An 18,813-nucleotide genomic window follows, 5' to 3' on the forward strand; every position below is an offset into this window, starting at 1 on the left:
TGTACACATGAATACTTAAAAAACAGACTCCCCCTAACTAAAAGATTCATCAGATTCAGCCATACAGACGCTCTTCATGTTTCTAGACCCATAATTACACTAACATCCAGAGTCACTGTTCTTAAAGAGACCTCACTGAACTTTGTCTCATAGACTCTAGCTTTTCTCTCACACTTCTTCATTTCAGCTTTGTCTATTTTCGGTGTCCGCTCATGAATTTTTTTTCAGGCCCCGAACGATGCGGCCGTGTTTTATAAATGCTTCATAACTGTACAGATGCTTGGTTTTGCTGCACATCCCGCCCTGTTGCCCTCTAGACAGCGACAGTGTCTGAGAGCTTGTAACGGCATCGCTGAAATTTCATTCGCTTTAAGTGGGCATCCTTTCTGAATTCGACCCGACAGCTGTTACCATTCTCCGGCAGCGTAAACAGAGCGAGTCTGGGTATGTGTGTGTGTTTGTGGATGATGATATTCAAATATGCGAGAGATTTTGTCTTGTGGAAAAAGAAACATTAAAAAAAAGAGAGACAGAGAGAGAGAGAAAAAACAACAACAAACAAAGGAGACGGCAGTTTGTTTGGATACACCCATTTATTTTCATCCCTCCATCCCTCCAGACCTCCGCGTAAAATCCTTTCCGAGCCCCACACAAACACTGTAGAGCCCAGGAAGATGTTACTGAGGCGACGACTTATGACACGTTAAAAAAACCCGCTGACCTTTGACATTAGCCTAAAGGCTTACCCTGACCTTTGACCTTGGGCTAACTCTTTAACCAAAGGCTTAGCAATATGGCGCGAGTGAGATTTCTCTTTGTTTAATCTCAGTTCATACTTCACCAGTTTAAGGTCCTTTTTTCTATGGGAGGGTACTGGAGGCTACTGGGAACATGTGACATATCAAAGCAAGCCCAGACTGAAATTCACTTCCTATGTACACTATACACAGTTGCGCCTGAGAGACACACACACACACACACACACACACACACAGAAATCATTCTAGACAGGCAGTCAATCAGGCCAACAAAAAAAAAACACATTGATCTATACAATTACATTTTCAAATATCAAATCCATTTTACACAAATCTCACCTCTTTCCTCTCTGAGCTGTACACATAAACACAGCTTTTTTTTTTTTGACATTCACTTTCAAAAGTCTAAGATTCCCTGACGAGACGTATACACACACACACACACACACACACACACACTTACTCATGACCACACATAACCCACACACACGCGCAGTACCATATCGCCCTCTAGCGGCGAGAGGAAGCATGTGTGTGTTTGTGTGTGTTCAACTACAAACTCCGGTCTGGTGTTTTGTTTTTGTTTTTGTTTTTTTTGCATTTTTTTTTTCCTTAAAAAAATTATTCTTTTATAATTCAAGTAAAAGTCCCCACTTTTGTGGCTGTTTGTTCACTGCTCCAGCACCAATCAGTTTTTACATTTAATAACCATAAAATCATAAATAACGTAAAGGATTCACTGAAGCCATTTGCAACATTAACATCGTATAAGGTGCTTCAGGATCATGCAGTCTCCTGCCTTGACATCCGATAAGATTCCAAAAATCAAACAAGAATAACGGGGGAATAAATTAAATAAAACAATGTTAGTGCAGGGGGAGAGGGAGGGCTTTAAGAGAGGGAAGTGAGGTCGGTTCGAAAGGGGCATGTTTAAATGCATCGCATGTAGTCTTTGTGCAGTAAAGCAGTTTCTTGATTGGTTACGAATTTAAAAGTAGCTTTGATGACTGGGCAGTTGTCAACCAAAGAGCGACCTCTCTCCGATTGGATGAAATCTCACTGGGGTAGGGAGCGGCAAGTCTTCACTCCTGGTTTGATAGGTTTGCGGTTGCTAAGGGGGGCATGTCAGCAACCGCTCTGGTTGCTAGGGGGCGTGTCTACTCCTCGTCGGCACTCTTCAGCATGAGGATGCAGTTGTAGATTTTGAGGGCGGGGCCAAGTTTGATGCTCAGAATCTTTACGATGTCTGATTGGGTGAGAAGGAGGAAGGCCTCGCCATCAATTTGCTGTAGAAAAAAAAAAAAAGACAAACAGCAGTGAAACTTTTATTACGAAGACATCAAAGTGGTCAGAGATTAAATCTGAATCATTAGGCACGTGCCAGAAATATCTTTCATCTTAACTGATTTCGGAATGAAATTCTCAGCTATTTGTTTACCTCTTTCCTGAAGGTAGCAGCGTGCTCCCGACACCCTGGTAAACCTCTTACAAAACTGGCCACCTGATAGAGCAAAACACCACAGAATAGACACGGTCAGTACTGTGTCCAAAACCAAGTCTCTCATTCTCAATATACAGTACACACTGTTAGAACACAAACATTTATGTATATATATGTATATGTGTATGTGTGTGTGTGTGTGTGTGTGTGTGTGTGTGTGCAAGTGATGCAGTGAGATGCAGTGTTGAGAACTATGCTAAACCCAACCTTGTGTGTGTGTGTGTGTGTGTGTGTGAGTATATATGTGTGTGTGTTACCTCCTCAGTGGTCCATTTAGACACTCTCTTGGCAGTAAGACCCAGGGCCTCAGGCAGCAGTTTGCCATGTTTCTCCCAACAGAGCTGAAACCGTGGAGGCTCCCAACCACAGAACACAGAGTCATGGAGAAACTGCTGCAAAGAATCTAGAAAACACACACACGCGCAAACACACATTATATGTCAATCGAGAACACATAGTCATAGAGGAACTGCTGCAGAGAATCTATAAAACACACACACACACACACACATTATATGTCTGTCCAGGCTACAGAGTCATAGAGGAACTGCCGCAGAGAATCTATAAAACACACACACACACAAACACAGTTACACACACACACACTTTATGTGTCTGTCCAGGCTAGAGAGTCGTAGAGGAACTGCTACAGAGAACATAAAAACACACACACCAGTTATGACTACATGGAATAGAGTGTCATAGAGGAACTGCTTCAAAAAGCCTATGAAACACAAACACACACATACACACATACACACACACTATCGACACAGAGCGCCAAGTTTTACAACCAACTGCTGCAAAGGGTAAATTCCTCCTCATTTTTTTATATGAGCATATTAAAATCACATACACACACACACACACAAACACAAACACACACACAAACAGACACACACACACAAACGGACACACACACACAAACACACACACACACACTAAATAGTTTCTACCTTTCCCATCTCCCTCCTGTTTCACTTCATGGCTCTTCACACACTTAAGTGCGGATGCAGACCTGGAACAGAGAGAGTGTGTGAGACAAACACACAGGTCAGCACGTACCTGTACCTGTCCATACACACACGGTCAACAACTAATATCAATCCATTTTTTATCAGCGCCCTCTCTTCCAAAAACACAAAGACAGTGTAATTCACATTAGAGACCCATTAGATCATTTTCCCAGTGACACATACATTTTTGAACTTATTTATGTAACCATTTGGGCTCTCTCAGTACAAATACAAAACTGACAGCATAATGCTCTACCAGCAATATACACAAATTATCACTCAATTCATACACACACACACACACACACACACACACACACACACACACCTGGCCTGAGGGGTGTGTTCGGTGCTCTCTGTGGACTCTGGCGTGTTGGCGTTTGGGGTGTGTGCGATGGCCGTGTGCGTGTGTGTGTGTGTGTCTATGCGGCGGTGCTTCTGTGGACCGGACAGGGTGACGGGCCTCTCTCCGCTCAGGCGGTCCGGCAGCAGCCCCTCCTTATTCAGATTCACCTCCGAGTACGGACAACTCACCACCCTGAGAGAGAGAGAGAGAGAGAGAGAGAGAGAGAGAGAGAGCTAAACGAAAGCCCAGTATACTATCCATTGCTACATAGTCTGATCACTGTGTAATGTCACTGTGAGAGACTGTGCTGTTGTGAAGTGTTAAACTGGGAATGCGACTAACGTATAGTGGGTTCCATAGCGAGGTCCTTTGATGTGTCCAACCCCGTTGCATCCTGGGGTAGGGCAACCCTGTCCTGGGAGGACCGGGGAATCAGTGGATCCTGGAGGAACGGAACAAACAAAAAACGAGGTCACTACGGCAACCGGGCCTGGCATCATTCAGTTACCATAGCAACCGAGTGACTCCACAAACTATTTGCGACGAGTTCTTGCTGCGATCAAGAGTACCGACACGGTTACTATGGCAACCAGAACTAATGCCGCCGTCGCTGGCGGCGATGGGGCTTCCTCGTAGTTACTATGGCTACTAGCCTTTTCATGACACAATTATAATAGCAAAAATGACCCATGATTACTCAACAGCAGGACTCCTCCATTAAAGAGAAAGGTGTGTTACTGTGTCTGCTCCGATGGATGGATGTTTCTGGCATTCATGCTGAAAGACATTTTAAATGAGAGTGACTCTGTGTGCGTGTGTGTGTGCGCGCGTGTGTGTGTGTGCATGTGCGTGTGTGTGTGTGTGAGTGTTACCATTGGGGTGCTGTAGCGGGTGTCCGGTCTTTTGGCACCAGCCCACTGGGTGTAGGTCAGGACTGTCTGCATCCAGCCAGTAATCATACTCATCACTCCAGCCATCAAAGTGGATCTGAGACAGAGAGAGAGAGGGTCTGTGTGTGTGCGTGTGTGTGTGAGGGACAGACACAGAGTGTGAGGGTGTGTGTGTGTGTGTGTCTGTGAGCGAGGTGTGAATGATCCTAATCTTTTTGGTTCGTTTAGGTTTTAGGGTTTGGGTTTCTGTCGGTCTGTTTGTTTAGTGGTTGCAGTGAGCCATATGTCTATGTGTGTCCGAGTGTGTGTCCATGTTTCCGTGTGTGTGTGTGTGTGTGTGTATGTGTGTCCGTGTGTGTGTGTGTGTACCTTGACTCTGTGGTCCTCTGTGTCTGATACAGTGGCCACTCGGATCAGCATCGGGTTCCTTTTATCCACCGCCTCCAGTTTCATGCCCACCTGGAACCCGTGAGGAGGTCTCTGTGTGAGGACAGGACAGGAGTTACACAGACAGCCTGACGGCAGTGATACAGTCCCTTTTAAATAGTTTGTCTGCTACTGAGCATGCTCAGTGGAGGCCAGCCCACCTGTTTAAAAGCCCTGGCAGGTGCCGCCTGCGTCCCTGTCTCCTCCAGGTATTTCTCCCAAGAGAAACTCTTTGGGTGTTTATACTCTGAGAGAGATACACACACACACACACACACACATACACATGCATAAGACTCATGAACAAAGAGGTCACAACATCAACACAATGAAATGTTAATGACAGTATGCATTGTGTGCACAGAGGACAGGATAAAAATGTGTGTGTGTGTGTGTGTGTGTGTGTGTAACAGTAAGCTGACTGGGACATGACTGACCTGCAGGTGTGGTGAGTGTTAACTCCGCCTCCTCACAATAGCCTACAGGATGGATATATGGACTGCTGGCATCACACCTGGCCACACACACACACACACACACACACACACACGTTTTAATGTGTTGTGGGATCACAGATAAAACCACACAGAATCACAAGCAAATCAGTACTGACTCAAACACACTCCAATGTCATTTCCATCTCCCTCCCTCCCTCACACTCACTCACACACTCTCACTTTTTCACTCACTCACTCACACACTCTCACCAGTAGTCATAGGTATCATCCCAGTTGTCAAAGTGAATAAGGAGGCGGTTGTCGACGACGGCGGAGATGGTTGCCACGCAGATGAGTGACGGGTTCTTCCTGTCCACGGCCTCCAGTTTCATCCCAGCGCGGAACCCTGAAGGTGTAACTGACTGGAACACCCAAACAAGAATGAAGACCCGGTTACATACAGAACACCCCCATGGTGAACACAGCTTGGTGATGCAGTGTTCAGTAACGTTCAGTTACAGCGAGCGAAAAAAGATTCCACGGCTTGGGTCTCCTTCAAGGTTTCTCCGCTGTTCTCTCACACATAGGTCTGTTCATAGGAGCGCAAACAGTGTGTGTGTGTGTGTGAGAGTCTGTATGCATGTATGTGGGTGTGTGTGCATGTGTGTGTGCGTGCACATCTGTGTGTGTGTGTGTGTGTGTGTGTGTGTGTGTGTGTGTGTGTGTGTGTAGAGACTCACCGTGTTCAGACTTTTAAAAAGGTGTTTGGGAGCCAGCTGGCCACGGCAGTTCTTGACGTATGTGCTCCAGTTAAACTCACCTTCCCTGCAGCCTGAAACCACACACACACACACACACACACACACACACACACACACACACAGAGCTCTGGATGACACATGGGCTTTACACAAACAAATAAACAAATAAAACAAACAAACACAAACCACAAACTTTTACAACACAGTCTGATTAAGCTGGAGTTTAAGGAGTAATCTCAGAATAAACAGTTTAGACACATCAGCCGTGAGATCTTAAGTCTTTCAGCATTGTCATACGCTTTCCTTACTGATGTCAAACAACATAAAATACACTGTCACAATGCCTTGTCAAGCAGAGGATTAACTGGTGGTCTAAGAAAATCCAATTTGGTACAGACACACACTAAAGAACATTTCTGACATCTGAACGTTGTCCATTTATTATATATCAGATTAAAAAAGCGCCATAACATCAGAGAGAGCTTTCAGAGGCGTGTAGCTGACACCTTTTGGCAGCAGGAGTTTGAGTCCTGTCTTCTCACACCAGCCTGGGGGCTTCACATCCCATGAGTCTGCATTTACCCAGAAGTCATAGCACTCAGGGTAACCGTCAAAGTGAAGCCTCATCCTGTAGCCCTGGACCTAACACAGCCAGGCAGTGAACAGAGGGAGGGAGAGAGAGAGAAAAGACAGACAGAGAAAAAGAAAGAAAGAAATTCCTTTTGGTTTTATTTCCCTGACCTATACCAAACTCTTGATCTTAAAACACTAATTTTATGCTGTGTTTGTTTGTTGTTTATTGAGCATTACGGCATACTCTGTTGAAAAATAAACAACATCTTGCTTTAATAGTTTGACTTTACTGCGTGTCTTTGCTATGAGACACGGATCAGCAGATGAAAGTGGCGTCGTTACCTCGGCAACGGTGAGCACACAGAACAGGGAGGGGTGACAGGGGTCCAAACCTTCCAGTTTCATCCCCACTTTAAACGCGTTCCTGCTCTGAGGAAAAGACTGATGCTGCAATACACACACACACACACACACATACACACACATACACACACACACACACACACACAAATACACACACACAAATACAAATACACACACACATGTAAGGACTAGTGCTGAAAAAAACAGTTAAAACATCTGGGAGAAAAATCCTAATCTGCTGTAAAGAACTAAACACACGTTATCATGCCGAATGCGTGTGTGTGTGTGTATGCATACATCTCTAGTCTGAGTGTTCGTGAAGGCACTTGCATGTTCTTCACTGGAGCATGTCTGCTTAGTGTTGTTAAGCTGTGGTAGTTTATGGGTAAAGTGAGAGAGTGAGTTGGTCATACAGAGACGCACAGATAATGAGACTGTGAAAGGGTCTGTGGGTGCGTATTTGTGGGGGGGGGGGTTTAATTGGAGCCGGGGGGGTGCACGCGCGCGTGTGTGCGTTGGCCTCACCTCCTTAAAGAGTTTTAAAGGCGCGGCTACAGCCCTCTCCTCCTCGAGGTACGCCGGCCAGCTCCAAGCCTTCTTTTTCACGGGAGCTGCTGTTACTATGGCAACAGAGGGACAACATGTTACCGTGGTGCGCTGGTCAGAACAGGGGGGTGAATTCAGGACATGAACCGACCGCATCTGAGATCTTCAAACAACATTAAGACCAAAAAACACTCGGGTATGTTCAAATTAAAAAAAATAAAAAAGAGTGTAAAGTGAGGACATTTCACTGGCGCTCTGTTCTGAAACCTCTTTTAACCAAAGGTATCCTTGTTTTTAAGTTATTCTGAAAACTGAACTCAGCTAAAAGTGGGAAAACGTTTACCAATTACTCGTTTTCAGTTTTGTTTGTGAGTCACTGGAAGGTCCACAGTAACACTGCTCTGTGTGTGTGTGTGTGTGTGTGTGTGTGTGTGTGTGTGTGTGTGTGTGTGTGAGAACAGAGGAAAGCCAACAGGTACCTAGTCTAGCAAGTTTAGCTGCTCTTCTGCCTTTAGAAGCCTTGATTTTCTCCTGAAAAAAAAAAGCACCACTCATTAGACATTGGACACATGCAAACGGGTGTGTTCTGTGAATTCTGTGTGTGTCTGGCCGTCTGTATATGTACACGAGCAAGAATGTGTGTGCAGCGTTCATAACAACGCAGCCAGTGACTGTGTAAACAAGAGAGTGTGCGTGTGTGTGTGTAACCTCTTCCTCTTCTGCTACATCCTCCTCCTCATCTCCAGACTCCATAAACATCTTCTTCTTTTTCCGAACACGTTTACCCAAGCGCTCTCCCTCAACAACCTCAGCAGGGGTCGACCTAAACACACACACACACACACACACACACACACACACACAAAGAAAATGAAAGAACTCATAAACATGCTGTCAGATAAAATCTCACAGTCATATGTGGGGTGTCTGTCACAACACACCCAACTTGTCTACAGAACTCTGTGTGTTTGTGTGTGTGTGTGTGTGTGTACCTGCCGCTGGTAGGCTGCACACAGACTGGGCTGCAGAATTTGCCCTGGAGGAAAGATTCCTGGGCACCTGAATGTCCACAGGACCTGCAGCTGGCCACCTCCACACTGGACCCCACCTCTGCGCTGGGCACCACCGTGGCACTCACCTCCACCCCAGGGACCACCTGCATGCTCAGGTCCACCACGGCACTGGGGTTCGGCTCCGCGCTGGGACCCACTGCACTTCTGGGGTTCCCCTCTATGCTAGGGCCCCCTGTCTTTGTTAAGGGCTCCGTGGTAGCTGCTGAATCAGAGAAGAGAGAGGGGTTAAGACCAGTATCACACTTCTTCTAAAGCAGAAAAAAATAAATATCTTGCATCATTAAACATACGTCGGAGTCGTATATTTGTTTGGTGTATTAGATATTGAGTGTTTGTGTGTGTGTTGCTGGGTCTCACCTTTCGTTTCTTCCTGTTGCACTGCAGCTGACTGAGACTGAAGGGTGCGGTTAGTGGGAGGGGTTTGTTCTGGCAAATGTGTGTGGTTTGTGGGTACGGTTTGAGTGGCAGGCTCCTCTTCTTGATCTTTAGGCTCTGCATCGGTCACAATTTCTAATGTACCAAACTCTGTCATACGAAACTGGAGACAGAAAAGATAAATACAAACATCCATTAAATCCTGAGGGTTTGAAAGTGTCAGCAAAGTCAGCAGGTGGAGCTGACTCATTTGCATAAGCTGATCATCATCAGTCAATCATCCAATCATCTGCATTTGCAATTCTACATTGTAATTGCTTTGGGTGAGTGAAATGTGGAACGTGTACATGCAGAGGCATCTAAATGTTTCAAAAGGTGGATCTCTCTCTCTCTTTCTCTCTCCGGGTGTGTGGCTCTGTGAGTCAGTTAAGATGTAAATGGAGTGGAGATTATACCCGTATGTCGCTGCCTGGTAAAGTGGCGATTCCATCCTTCCATTCGAAAGCGCTCATCATATCAAAGTCGGCCCCTGGGCCTTGCCCGTCACTGGGAGGTGTATCTGTCATCTTCCCCTGAGAGAGCAAAGGAGAGGGAAAGAGGGGGAGAGAGAAGGAGAGAGAGAGAGAGTAAGAGAGGTTGTTTGAAATCTTTGTTTCATTCAGGAGCACTGTTCACAGCAAATAATTCCACTCCAGACAGAGAAAAAAAAAATCAGCAGAGGTGAACAAAAAACATCAACACACAAGCTGGCGATACAGAGCAGAGAAAACGCGAGAATGCCACTTTCAACCATTCCAGCATCCTTTACTGTGTGGAGCACATGTGTCATTTTCATACATAAACAAAACACATTCAATTCTATTTCTGTAAACTAGGGACAGACTGACTGTTGCAGAGACATACAGACTGACAGACAGAGGCAGACTGACTAATGTGGTTACTTCTGTCACTAATCCAGAGAAAAAAACAAACAAACACTGCAATAAATAAGCAAAACATACTAAACCATCACCAAATGAGAGAGACATACCAAAGTCTGTGCTCCAATACAGCCAATTCTAATTTTTAAATGGTAAAAAAATTCAATTAAAGCATTAGTCTAGTGGTCAAGATCAGTGTAAAAATCATTGACCAATTATAAGTACAACAGACATTATGATTCATTGTAATTCAGCACATTAGTGAATTACACCACTCAAATGTCTCTTTATACCATTTAAAGGCTGTAAACGACGACCACGACACTGCTGGCTTAAAGCAGGTCTTCGCTAATCTTGAACTTGTCGCGTACCATAAACAAAAAGCGACGGTTTATTGAAAAACAGTTGTGAATAAGCGGACAAACACTCATTAAGCTCCAGGAAATGGTCGCAACCTGCAGACAGTGTCGTAGTTCCTAGAGAATCAACTAGAAGATGCAAAACACAATCCACAGAGACGACAACAGAGTAAATTAAAGCAGGCTCAAAGAGATGTGACAATGCACGTATGGGTAACAGGGTAGCTGACTCTGGGGGCTGCAATCACGGCTCTGTTCTGACAGGTCTCCGTAGCACTAGGGGCTCGTGTCGCTGAAAGTTAAAAGTAGTCTTTGAAACGCCGGAGAAAGTCGCAACCGCACGATTGTTTTTGTGGTTCCCCCCGTTCGCATCTCGAGACGTGATTTTGTTTGGGTCCTGGGCGAAAACCCCCGCAACTTGAACTTACGAAATACCTGCGCGTGTCCTGTTGTTCGACCTGACGCCTCAAGAGGGCGACTAGTGTTTGTACTGATTGCACCAGGCACTTAAATACGGTGCAAAACATGGAATTATATTTGTTTACGAGAAAACAAGCAACGAAACAAGCATATATATTGGCTAATATAGTCACACAATTTATACTTTAAGTGCAGAACATGAGAGAAAGCGAGTAAAACAAAAGTTAGGCGAACAAGTTCAGCTTTTCCTTGTTTTCAAAGAATCTTGTTAAATCTATTGATTCACACTACACCGATCGTCAAGGACACATATTAAATGATACCAATCTCAGATGAGCCTGTTTTCAGTTTATAAACTTGTAGTTTAGAGGTGTTTATATTGAGACACATGCGATAACGCTGTAATAACGTTCTAGTGCAGTTGTCTATTTTAAATCGGATTTTGCTCAGATAGACAGAGTTTGTTGTGACATTGAGCTTGCATACTGTTGAATGACATGCATGTGTTTTTATATGATTTCTTTGCGATCTTCAAGTGTTAAAGGAAATTTATTCCGACCATAAATAAAAGTGTAAGGCACGAGCGCCCATTATTAGCATTCGTCTGATACAAAATGGCGGAGGAGGACAGCAAAAGGCCGCCGACACATTAAAGTATATGAAATTATTGAAGTTATTTCGTTAAACTAATTTAGTACATCATCTAATTGGTATAGAAGCACCATGTGTGTAACTTGTTCTCTTGCAGTTTAGTGTTTTTCTTTCATTCAACAAACTCCTTACTTTCCCCTTGTCACGGAATGTCGTTAGCAAGTTGGCTAACCTGGCTAGCTACTGGCTGCTGCCTAGTTAAGCTCCACATGATCCAATTCAAATGGGTAGAAACTGCAACTAGCTCTAGCTATTAACGTTAGCTGGCAGATGACAATATGCGAAAAATTCAGTTTCGAGTTTGTGTTAAAAAAGAAAAACACTCCCTGTTATACTTCAAAATATTTGTCATTCATCATCAAACAAAATCAGAAACTCCGAGATGTTTGATACAAGCAAAATAATGAAATGCTTGGTTTTAGTATGTTCTACACAAACTTGCCTCTTCAATTTATCTTTACCGTTTTAAACCATATTACTAATAACCAATTTCAGCGCAAACTGCTAAACAAACGTTGCCCTTTATATAGGTACCGTTGTTTGGTTCATTAAATGCGGAATTAAGAGAATATTCTATGAAAATTGAGCAACTCACCTCGTTTCTCTTTTAACTCTTATTTTGAGCTGGATGGTAAGCACGAACTGCGCACGCGCGCTGTATTTGCTGCCTGCCAACTTCGGGTCTCAACAAACTTCAGCACAACTATTGATGGCTGATTGGCGCACGAAAGAGAACACCCCATGTATTAATGCAGTAGTAGAGCAGTGTGCATTGAAGGAAAACGGTTTTCTGCTCTGAAGCACCGTAATCGTTGTTCACCGTGCTCTTTCCATCAACAGGAGTGTAGCCTAACGTAACTGGAAACGAATACTTCGCAAGAAATAGAAAATACGATCTGTAATGCATCAGGGTAACCTATACTAACAGCACATTTTAATTTTACAGTCTAAATCTCCGTAATAATTTCCAGTATGGTAGATACGATGCTCTCAGTGAACCCAGATCACCGATAACAGAGGGTCAAGGTTCTGAAAAAACACGCCTCCAAAATAATATACTCTTCAGAGGAAAACATGTCATCATTTGCGCTACTGACATTTCCCACCACATTGTGTGATATGGTAGAAAGGACCCACTTTGATTCTTGTTTCCTGTAACAACCATCACGTGTCTAATTCTCCTCAGCGCATTGCCGGCTACAGTGTATCACTAAAACACGGTAATATTTCAGTTGATAATTTAGTGATAGTTCACTTGAAATTAAGCCACTTTTGTGAATGTCCATTCAACTGGAAATGTTTTTTTTTTTTTTTTTTGCAGTTCAAATGTACCGAGATAATATACGCATTAACGGAATGACTGAATTTAGCAGGATGGTATTAAGACAACGTCGGACGGTCGGTGCACTCGGAAGTTGAGTCTGAGTGGGGAAAGTGTAGTACCGATTTTCACCGCTAGGGAGAGCAAGAAGCTCACGAACAGTCGTTCTGGAACACGAAGTCACAACATGTGCGCTCCATACAAATCGACGAAGGTCCTCACTGCACAGAAGTAATGTCTGTTGCGTAACCCAGACTCTTAGCGTTACTTTATTCACAGCTTTTCACCCTAAAGACAAATGCAACTGTTTATCAATATTCGACAATGGCTACAGCTAGCGTTAGCTTGCTGTGCATTGTAGTGATGTGTTTGCAACTGCGCATTAAGTAAAAATCACACATACGGGGACGTGCAACAGTGTCTGGACGACTACATGTGCAGGTTTTAGTCTGCAGAGACTTTAAAGTTTAAACAGATGTGAATAATTGGGAATGTCACGACGTCTTCCTCTAGAGGTCTTTTCCCTTTTTTTTTTTTAAAAAAAAAAAAAAAATAGCGATTAGCATAATCTGTCATTCTGTTTGACCTCACCTGGAACGTTGTATACTTACTTTGCCCACCCACAGCGACAAAACAGAGCAAATAACAACTTACATCCCAACATTTAACATTTATTTTTGGATTAGCGACACAATGTACATTCCATTTTCCCCTCTGTGCCCCGAACTGGTCATTTTATACCTCACACGGCATGGTCTGTTTTACACTTAATCTCATTCTTTACCTCATTCTTCAGTATGAAACACTGCGACCGTAGCATTTGTCCAACTTTATTCTGCACACCTCAAATTATCCAACTGTCCAAGTCTGTAGGCTACCAGACAACGACATTTAGTCTTAGCCGTCATATTTTACTACAGACTCTCCGTAAAACCAAAACAAATACTTTTAAAAACTTTTTTTTTTTTTTCAGAAATGCAAGATTGAAAATTGGGATAGTGTATCACATTCTTAAACACAGAACATTAATTAACAAACAATAAAAAAAAAAGAAATAAATAGAAAACCAACATTCATTCCTTGATTAAAAACACTGCAATGGTGTCACATTCTCTGAATGTTCTTAATGACTACGATGGTGGTATACAAATGCTCCATTTTCAAAAGGTCTAAAATAAAGTAAAAAATAAAACTGTTTGCATTCAGTATCAGTGTGAATAACGATAATGGGAATAACAATACAGAATCATTTTCTCTTCCTTTACTTCTTTTAAAAATAAAACACGAGAACATGGACCCTGGTGGTTCACAGTAAACATGATCATCCTCCTCATCCTCATCGTTAACTGCTGCTTATCTGGGACTGGGTCGCGGTGGTAGCAGGCTGAGGAGGGCAGCCCAGATGTACCTTTTCCCGGCTATTTCACAGTAAAAAGATGAGATCAATTTTCTGTCACTCCGTGTCTAGGTGAGTGAATTTGGGAACGTTATTAATTCAGTGTCCTTTGGCGTGACTGGACGCGGTGTCGACGTTTTCGCTCATGTAGCTGAATCCGGGGAAAGTCATTCCTGTTCCTTCGCACATTCCCAGTGATGGCGGAACAGGAAGTTGAGTGAACTCAGGGTCAAAGTTGGCCAGGTCAGTTGGCCCAGACTGAGAGAGAGAGAGAGAAACATAAACACATGAAGACACACACACACACACACACACACACACACACACAAAGATACATACGCTCTACTGCACAAAAAAAAAGAGTATTCATGCCATAAAGCATCATTTTTACACTTTATTTATAAAATTCTTGGCATTAACTCACCAATGAGGGGATGAAAGGAGGCAGGATTCTCTTAGCAACAAGCTCCTCCCACTGAATAGAGGAGAAGAATGAGTGACACTTCAGCTCCGCCTACGAGAGGAAGAACGGATAAAATTCCCATGACGATCAGAAATGTATTAGGGTTTGTGTGTGTGTGTGTGTGTGTGTCTGAATGTGTCCCTGCATACCAAATCATGTTTGGCTCCAAGTCTCTTGGTACGGTCTTTATGTAAGAGTCTTTTCAGTAGATCTCTCGCTGCTGCTGACACTCCTGGCCTAAGCACCAACGGTTGGGACATGATATTTTTAAACATTTCAGCTCGGTCAGGACTGAAGAAGGCTGGCTGGAAAAGACAGAGCGACGAATACTACTCAAACAGCTGTATAAGGTGTGTGAAAGCATCTTCTCTTCACTCATTGGTCAATCTACTCATCGTTCTGTCATCTCATTAATAAGTCCGCTCATCACTCTCTCCACTCATTGGACGCTAGGATCACTCCGTCCCCTCATTGGGGACCCTTGACTTACCAAACCATAGAGCATCTCGTGCAGCACCGCCCCAAGTCCCCACCAGTCCACGGTTCTGTCGTACTCGCGCTGCTGGAGGACCTCGGGGGCGAGGTACTCCGGAGTACCGCAGAAAGTTCGGATGGTCGCATCGCCGACCACGCCCTCCTTACACAGGCCAAAGTCTGTCAACAGGACATGTCCAGCGGAATCTAGCAGGACATTTTCTGGTTTCAGGTCCCTGTGTTTGTATATAAGGAGTAACGAGAGAGAGAGAGAGAGAGAAAGAGAGAGAGGTGGTTAAAGAGTGCGACATGTATGTTAATCTGCTGGATTTACGATGCTTGTTACATAGTGTGTAAAACCACAGAAAGACATACTGACACCTGATTTGAATTTTCCAGAATCAAATGTCAGTAGCTGCTTTGATGCATTTGTCTATATCCATTACAGTTTGTGTGAGTGACTGACTGACTGTATATATAGACTTTGTGTGTGAGTGTGTGTGCATGTTGTTTATATACACACACACACAAACATACATGTACATATGAGTATGCGTGTGTGTGGTGGTAGGGGGTTATATAAACATATACATGTGAGAGTGTGTGTGTGTGTGTGGGTGTGTGTGTGTGGGGGGGGGGTTACATATACATACACATATGAGTGTGTGTGTGTGTGTGTGTGTGTGTGCGCGTGTACCTGTAGACAATGTTCAGAGAGTGTAAGTATCCCAGTGCACTGGCCATTTCAGCTGCGTAGAATCGGGCTCTTGATTCAACAAATGACCCTTCCCTCTGGAGATGATAAAAGAGCTTCAAACACACACACACACACACACATGCACACACACACACACACATACACACACACACACACACACAGACACTTTTTAAATTTGGCACCAATTCACATTTCTTACTACATCAGTGTTATCCTCTTTTTCATTTTTATGTTATCTGGTCCACAGCACCTACTCCAGCTGGCTGTCTCTACACCTGTCCTTGACTCCTGCTACCATTACCATAATGAGAATCTGAACAAGTGAATAAATGGACAAAAGCTCTGAACTACAGTTGGCTGCTCCTTCCCTCTGGTTAGCTGATATGATGTGACACAATGTGAAGAGTAGTGTGTGTGTGTGTGTGTGTGTGTGGGCACATACCTCTCCTCCGGAAGCATAATCCAGGACCAGGTACAGCCTGTCTCTAGTCTGAAAGCTGAAGTGAAGTCGAACCAGAAACGGATGATTTAGGGTCCTCAGCAGAACCCTGCGCTCACACATTATATGACCTTCCTATAAAAACAACACACACACACACACACACACACATAAATTCACATGCACATTCACACACACACACACACACACACATCTGTCATTACACCCTTACTGGGGACTCACCACTATATGACTGCAACGAAAGAGAAATAAACTAACATTAACAATTTTAACAATAACAATTGTGTCTTATCTAAAATAAAATCCAAGGTAAAAACCAAGCCCCAACTTGGATAAATTGTGCCCCCCCCCCCCCCCACAGATGTTCGTATATTTGTGGGGCTATTAAGGTTACGTGATGTTTTTCTGTGATGACACACACATACACACCGATGCACACACTCACCTCTTTCCTCTTCAGAATGGTGTGTTTCTGAATGACTTTGACAGCATAGTATTCGTCAGTCTCTCTGTGTCTGGCCAACAACACCTGAGCACAGTAACAGAGTCCAGGTCATACAAAACCAAAGCTGCTCCACACTGAATGTTAAAGCACCGCAAAAAACGTTCAGACAACGTTGTAGAAACATTACAGAAACATCCATCTGAATGTTAAAGCACTAAACGTTCAGACAACGTTGTAGGAACATTACAGAAACATCCATCCGTATGTATCGATCTCTCCTAACATAATTCAGAGACCAGACACATTTTAATATGTATAAAAAAACAAAAAACATTGCTTACTTTTCCAAAGCTCCCGGTACCAATCACTTTAAGGTAGTCAAAATCTGCAGCTGACACCCTAATACACAAAGTTTAAAATGGTTAAAATATACACTCTGTGTGTGTGTATGTGGGCGTGTGTGTGTGTGTGTGTGTGTGTGTGTGTGTGATTTACAGTCATTGTGAGTGCTTACCTTGAACTCTCCTGTATTGCTGGGTTACTGAAGCACAACTGAAATAGAAATAAAATGGGTTAGGCTATAAGCTTACGAAACAACTCCTTACATCTACAGGCACGTTAAACATGTCCTAAACGTCTTCTCATTCTCAGAAAGAAAAAAAGTCTTCATTGAAATTAAAATTTATTTCATTCAAGTCACAGAAATATAAGCCGTAATAGTCTTCAAAGTGTTTCAGTTGACTTACTGCAGTTGCTCCACCTTCTACAGGCAGGCCGTCATCTGGCCTCAGGAATCCGTCAGAGTCCAGACTACAGACGGACAGACAGGCAGAGACAGAGAGAAAGTGGGTGGGTCGGTGGGGTAGCGAGTTATCCCGTTTTTAATTATAGTCTGGCGGGACACACATTCACAACTCTTCTAAGCAGATGTTACACAGAGCGATTTCAATAACTAGGCCACCTTCTTTATAGTGAAGAATGCGGTTGACCTTAAACGGCACGTCCATAGAAGCACACTATGGAGCCAGTGTTAGTATAAAGTGTATAATATATAATTATAATTTCTTTTTAAAAAACGTAAAACTGTAAAGGAAAACTCATTGCTACGCAGTTTTTTTGCTGACAGTGACGGAAAATGATGACTGAGATAATTGCATACTCACTGCCGGTAGATCGGATGGCTGGACCCGAACTTCTGCATCAAGTCATTCGAGACAAATTTTTTCTCCTTAATTAACGCTGTGTAACAATTGTTAAATTACAGTCACTACACAAACTTCGTTATCACATAAGTCTGTAATTTTTTTTTAACAAAAACAAGTGGCAATACGTAGCATTCATTTATTTGCACCCTAGAGAATATTCAGGTTATAGAGACAGGATGAGTTCTGCTAACTTTGCCCGTGACTATGGATGAAGAAAGCGGCTGATCTTACCTGTAAAATACGAAACGATTCCGCGCATTTTGGCATAAGTAACAGAACTCTTAACCTTTTTCACCATAGCTGAGACGGATACGCTGGCGCACAACAAAGTGCCGCTGGAAGCAGAGTCTCAGTCGGTAAAAAATCTCGCTCTACCGGTCAGTTCTGGTTGAGCACTGCGCTGTCAGGGGTACCGTGACCGGCTATTTTTTGTGGGGCACGTGGTCCCGGGTCAATTCCGTGACATCACGGCAGCTGCTTTCATGCCATTCACTCTTTGACATCACTGACACCATTAGAAAGATAACGATTTCCTTGGAAAGGCGGAGCTGTGTGAACCGGACCAGTTTTTTTTTTTTATTATTTTTACATTGCTTGAGTAGGCTACCAGACTGCTAATAAATTTTAGACTCTCTTGGAGGTTGAAGTCTTGGCACAGTAAACCCGCAGTCCGGCTCTAACTTGCACGTTACATAACGGACATACCTGACTGTCATCGCAGAACCACAGCTAGTGCGGCAGTCCCCTCCGATCTTACCACGCACACGGGAGAGGGGAGAGGGGGGGAGGAGAGAGAGAGAGAGAGAGAGGGAGTTAGTGGCGGGGAAGGGGGTTCCAAATGATATGGTTACAGAGGGATCAGTTTGTCGACGGGAACACTGTGAACAGTTGGTCTCTAATTTAAATTCTGTAAACA

The 18,813-nt window shown here is 43.6% G+C and overlaps 2 protein-coding genes across 2 annotated transcripts; both read right to left on the minus strand.

Moving 5' to 3' along the window:
• Nucleotides 1–1,641: 1,641 nt before the first annotated feature.
• Nucleotides 1,642–12,039, minus strand: l3mbtl1b (L3MBTL histone methyl-lysine binding protein 1b). Its single transcript, XM_030783424.1, has 22 exons — nucleotides 12,011–12,039; nucleotides 9,521–9,637; nucleotides 9,080–9,228; nucleotides 8,610–8,798; nucleotides 8,326–8,440; nucleotides 8,097–8,148; nucleotides 7,597–7,691; nucleotides 7,051–7,155; nucleotides 6,642–6,777; nucleotides 6,115–6,206; nucleotides 5,645–5,796; nucleotides 5,375–5,451; nucleotides 5,099–5,184; nucleotides 4,881–4,991; nucleotides 4,494–4,608; nucleotides 3,964–4,063; nucleotides 3,604–3,813; nucleotides 3,216–3,277; nucleotides 3,054–3,056; nucleotides 2,517–2,662; nucleotides 2,197–2,259; nucleotides 1,642–2,044 (listed from the first exon to the last, which is right to left on the minus strand). The coding sequence occupies exons 2-22, from the start codon at nucleotides 9,629–9,631 to the stop codon at nucleotides 1,916–1,918; spliced, it is 2,298 nt and encodes a 765-aa protein (XP_030639284.1). The 5' UTR covers nucleotides 9,632–9,637; nucleotides 12,011–12,039; the 3' UTR covers nucleotides 1,642–1,915.
• Nucleotides 12,040–14,231: 2,192 nt separating this feature from the next.
• Nucleotides 14,232–18,195, minus strand: sgk2b (serum/glucocorticoid regulated kinase 2b). The gene is made up of 12 exons (XM_030785388.1): nucleotides 18,129–18,195; nucleotides 17,856–17,931; nucleotides 17,439–17,502; nucleotides 17,207–17,244; nucleotides 17,034–17,091; nucleotides 16,693–16,776; nucleotides 16,230–16,361; nucleotides 15,767–15,879; nucleotides 15,086–15,305; nucleotides 14,745–14,900; nucleotides 14,557–14,646; nucleotides 14,232–14,390 (listed from the first exon to the last, which is right to left on the minus strand). Exons 1-12 carry the CDS (start codon nucleotides 18,193–18,195, stop codon nucleotides 14,232–14,234), a joined length of 1,257 nt encoding a protein of 418 aa, XP_030641248.1.
• Nucleotides 18,196–18,813: the final 618 nt, after the last annotated feature.

This window comes from Chanos chanos, chromosome 9 (genome assembly GCF_902362185.1).
Source record: "Chanos chanos chromosome 9, fChaCha1.1, whole genome shotgun sequence".
Lineage (NCBI taxonomy): Eukaryota > Metazoa > Chordata > Actinopteri > Gonorynchiformes > Chanidae > Chanos > Chanos chanos.

What these genes read in the sequence shown, in the direction of transcription:
- l3mbtl1b (XM_030783424.1), bottom strand. Translation starts at nt 9,631, where the DNA reads ATGACAGATACACCTCCCAGTGACGGGCAAGGCCCAGGGGCCGACTTT. An exon ending in TTTTTAAAAGTCTGAACACG is followed by an intron (nt 5,797 to 6,114) that starts GTGAGTCTCTAC and finishes TGGGTGTTCCAG; the next exon opens with TCAGTTACACCTTCAGGGTT. An exon ending in GAACACACCCCTCAGGCCAG is followed by an intron (nt 3,278 to 3,603) that starts GTGTGTGTGTGT and finishes TCTCTGTTCCAG; the next exon opens with GTCTGCATCCGCACTTAAGT.
- sgk2b (XM_030785388.1), bottom strand. Translation starts at nt 18,195, where the DNA reads ATGGTGAAAAAGGTTAAGAGTTCTGTTACTTATGCCAAAATGCGCGGA. An exon ending in AATCGTTTCGTATTTTACAG is followed by an intron (nt 17,932 to 18,128) that starts GTAAGATCAGCC and finishes ATTGTTACACAG; the next exon opens with CGTTAATTAAGGAGAAAAAA. An exon ending in GCAATACAGGAGAGTTCAAG is followed by an intron (nt 17,092 to 17,206) that starts GTAAGCACTCAC and finishes TTTGTGTATTAG; the next exon opens with GGTGTCAGCTGCAGATTTTG.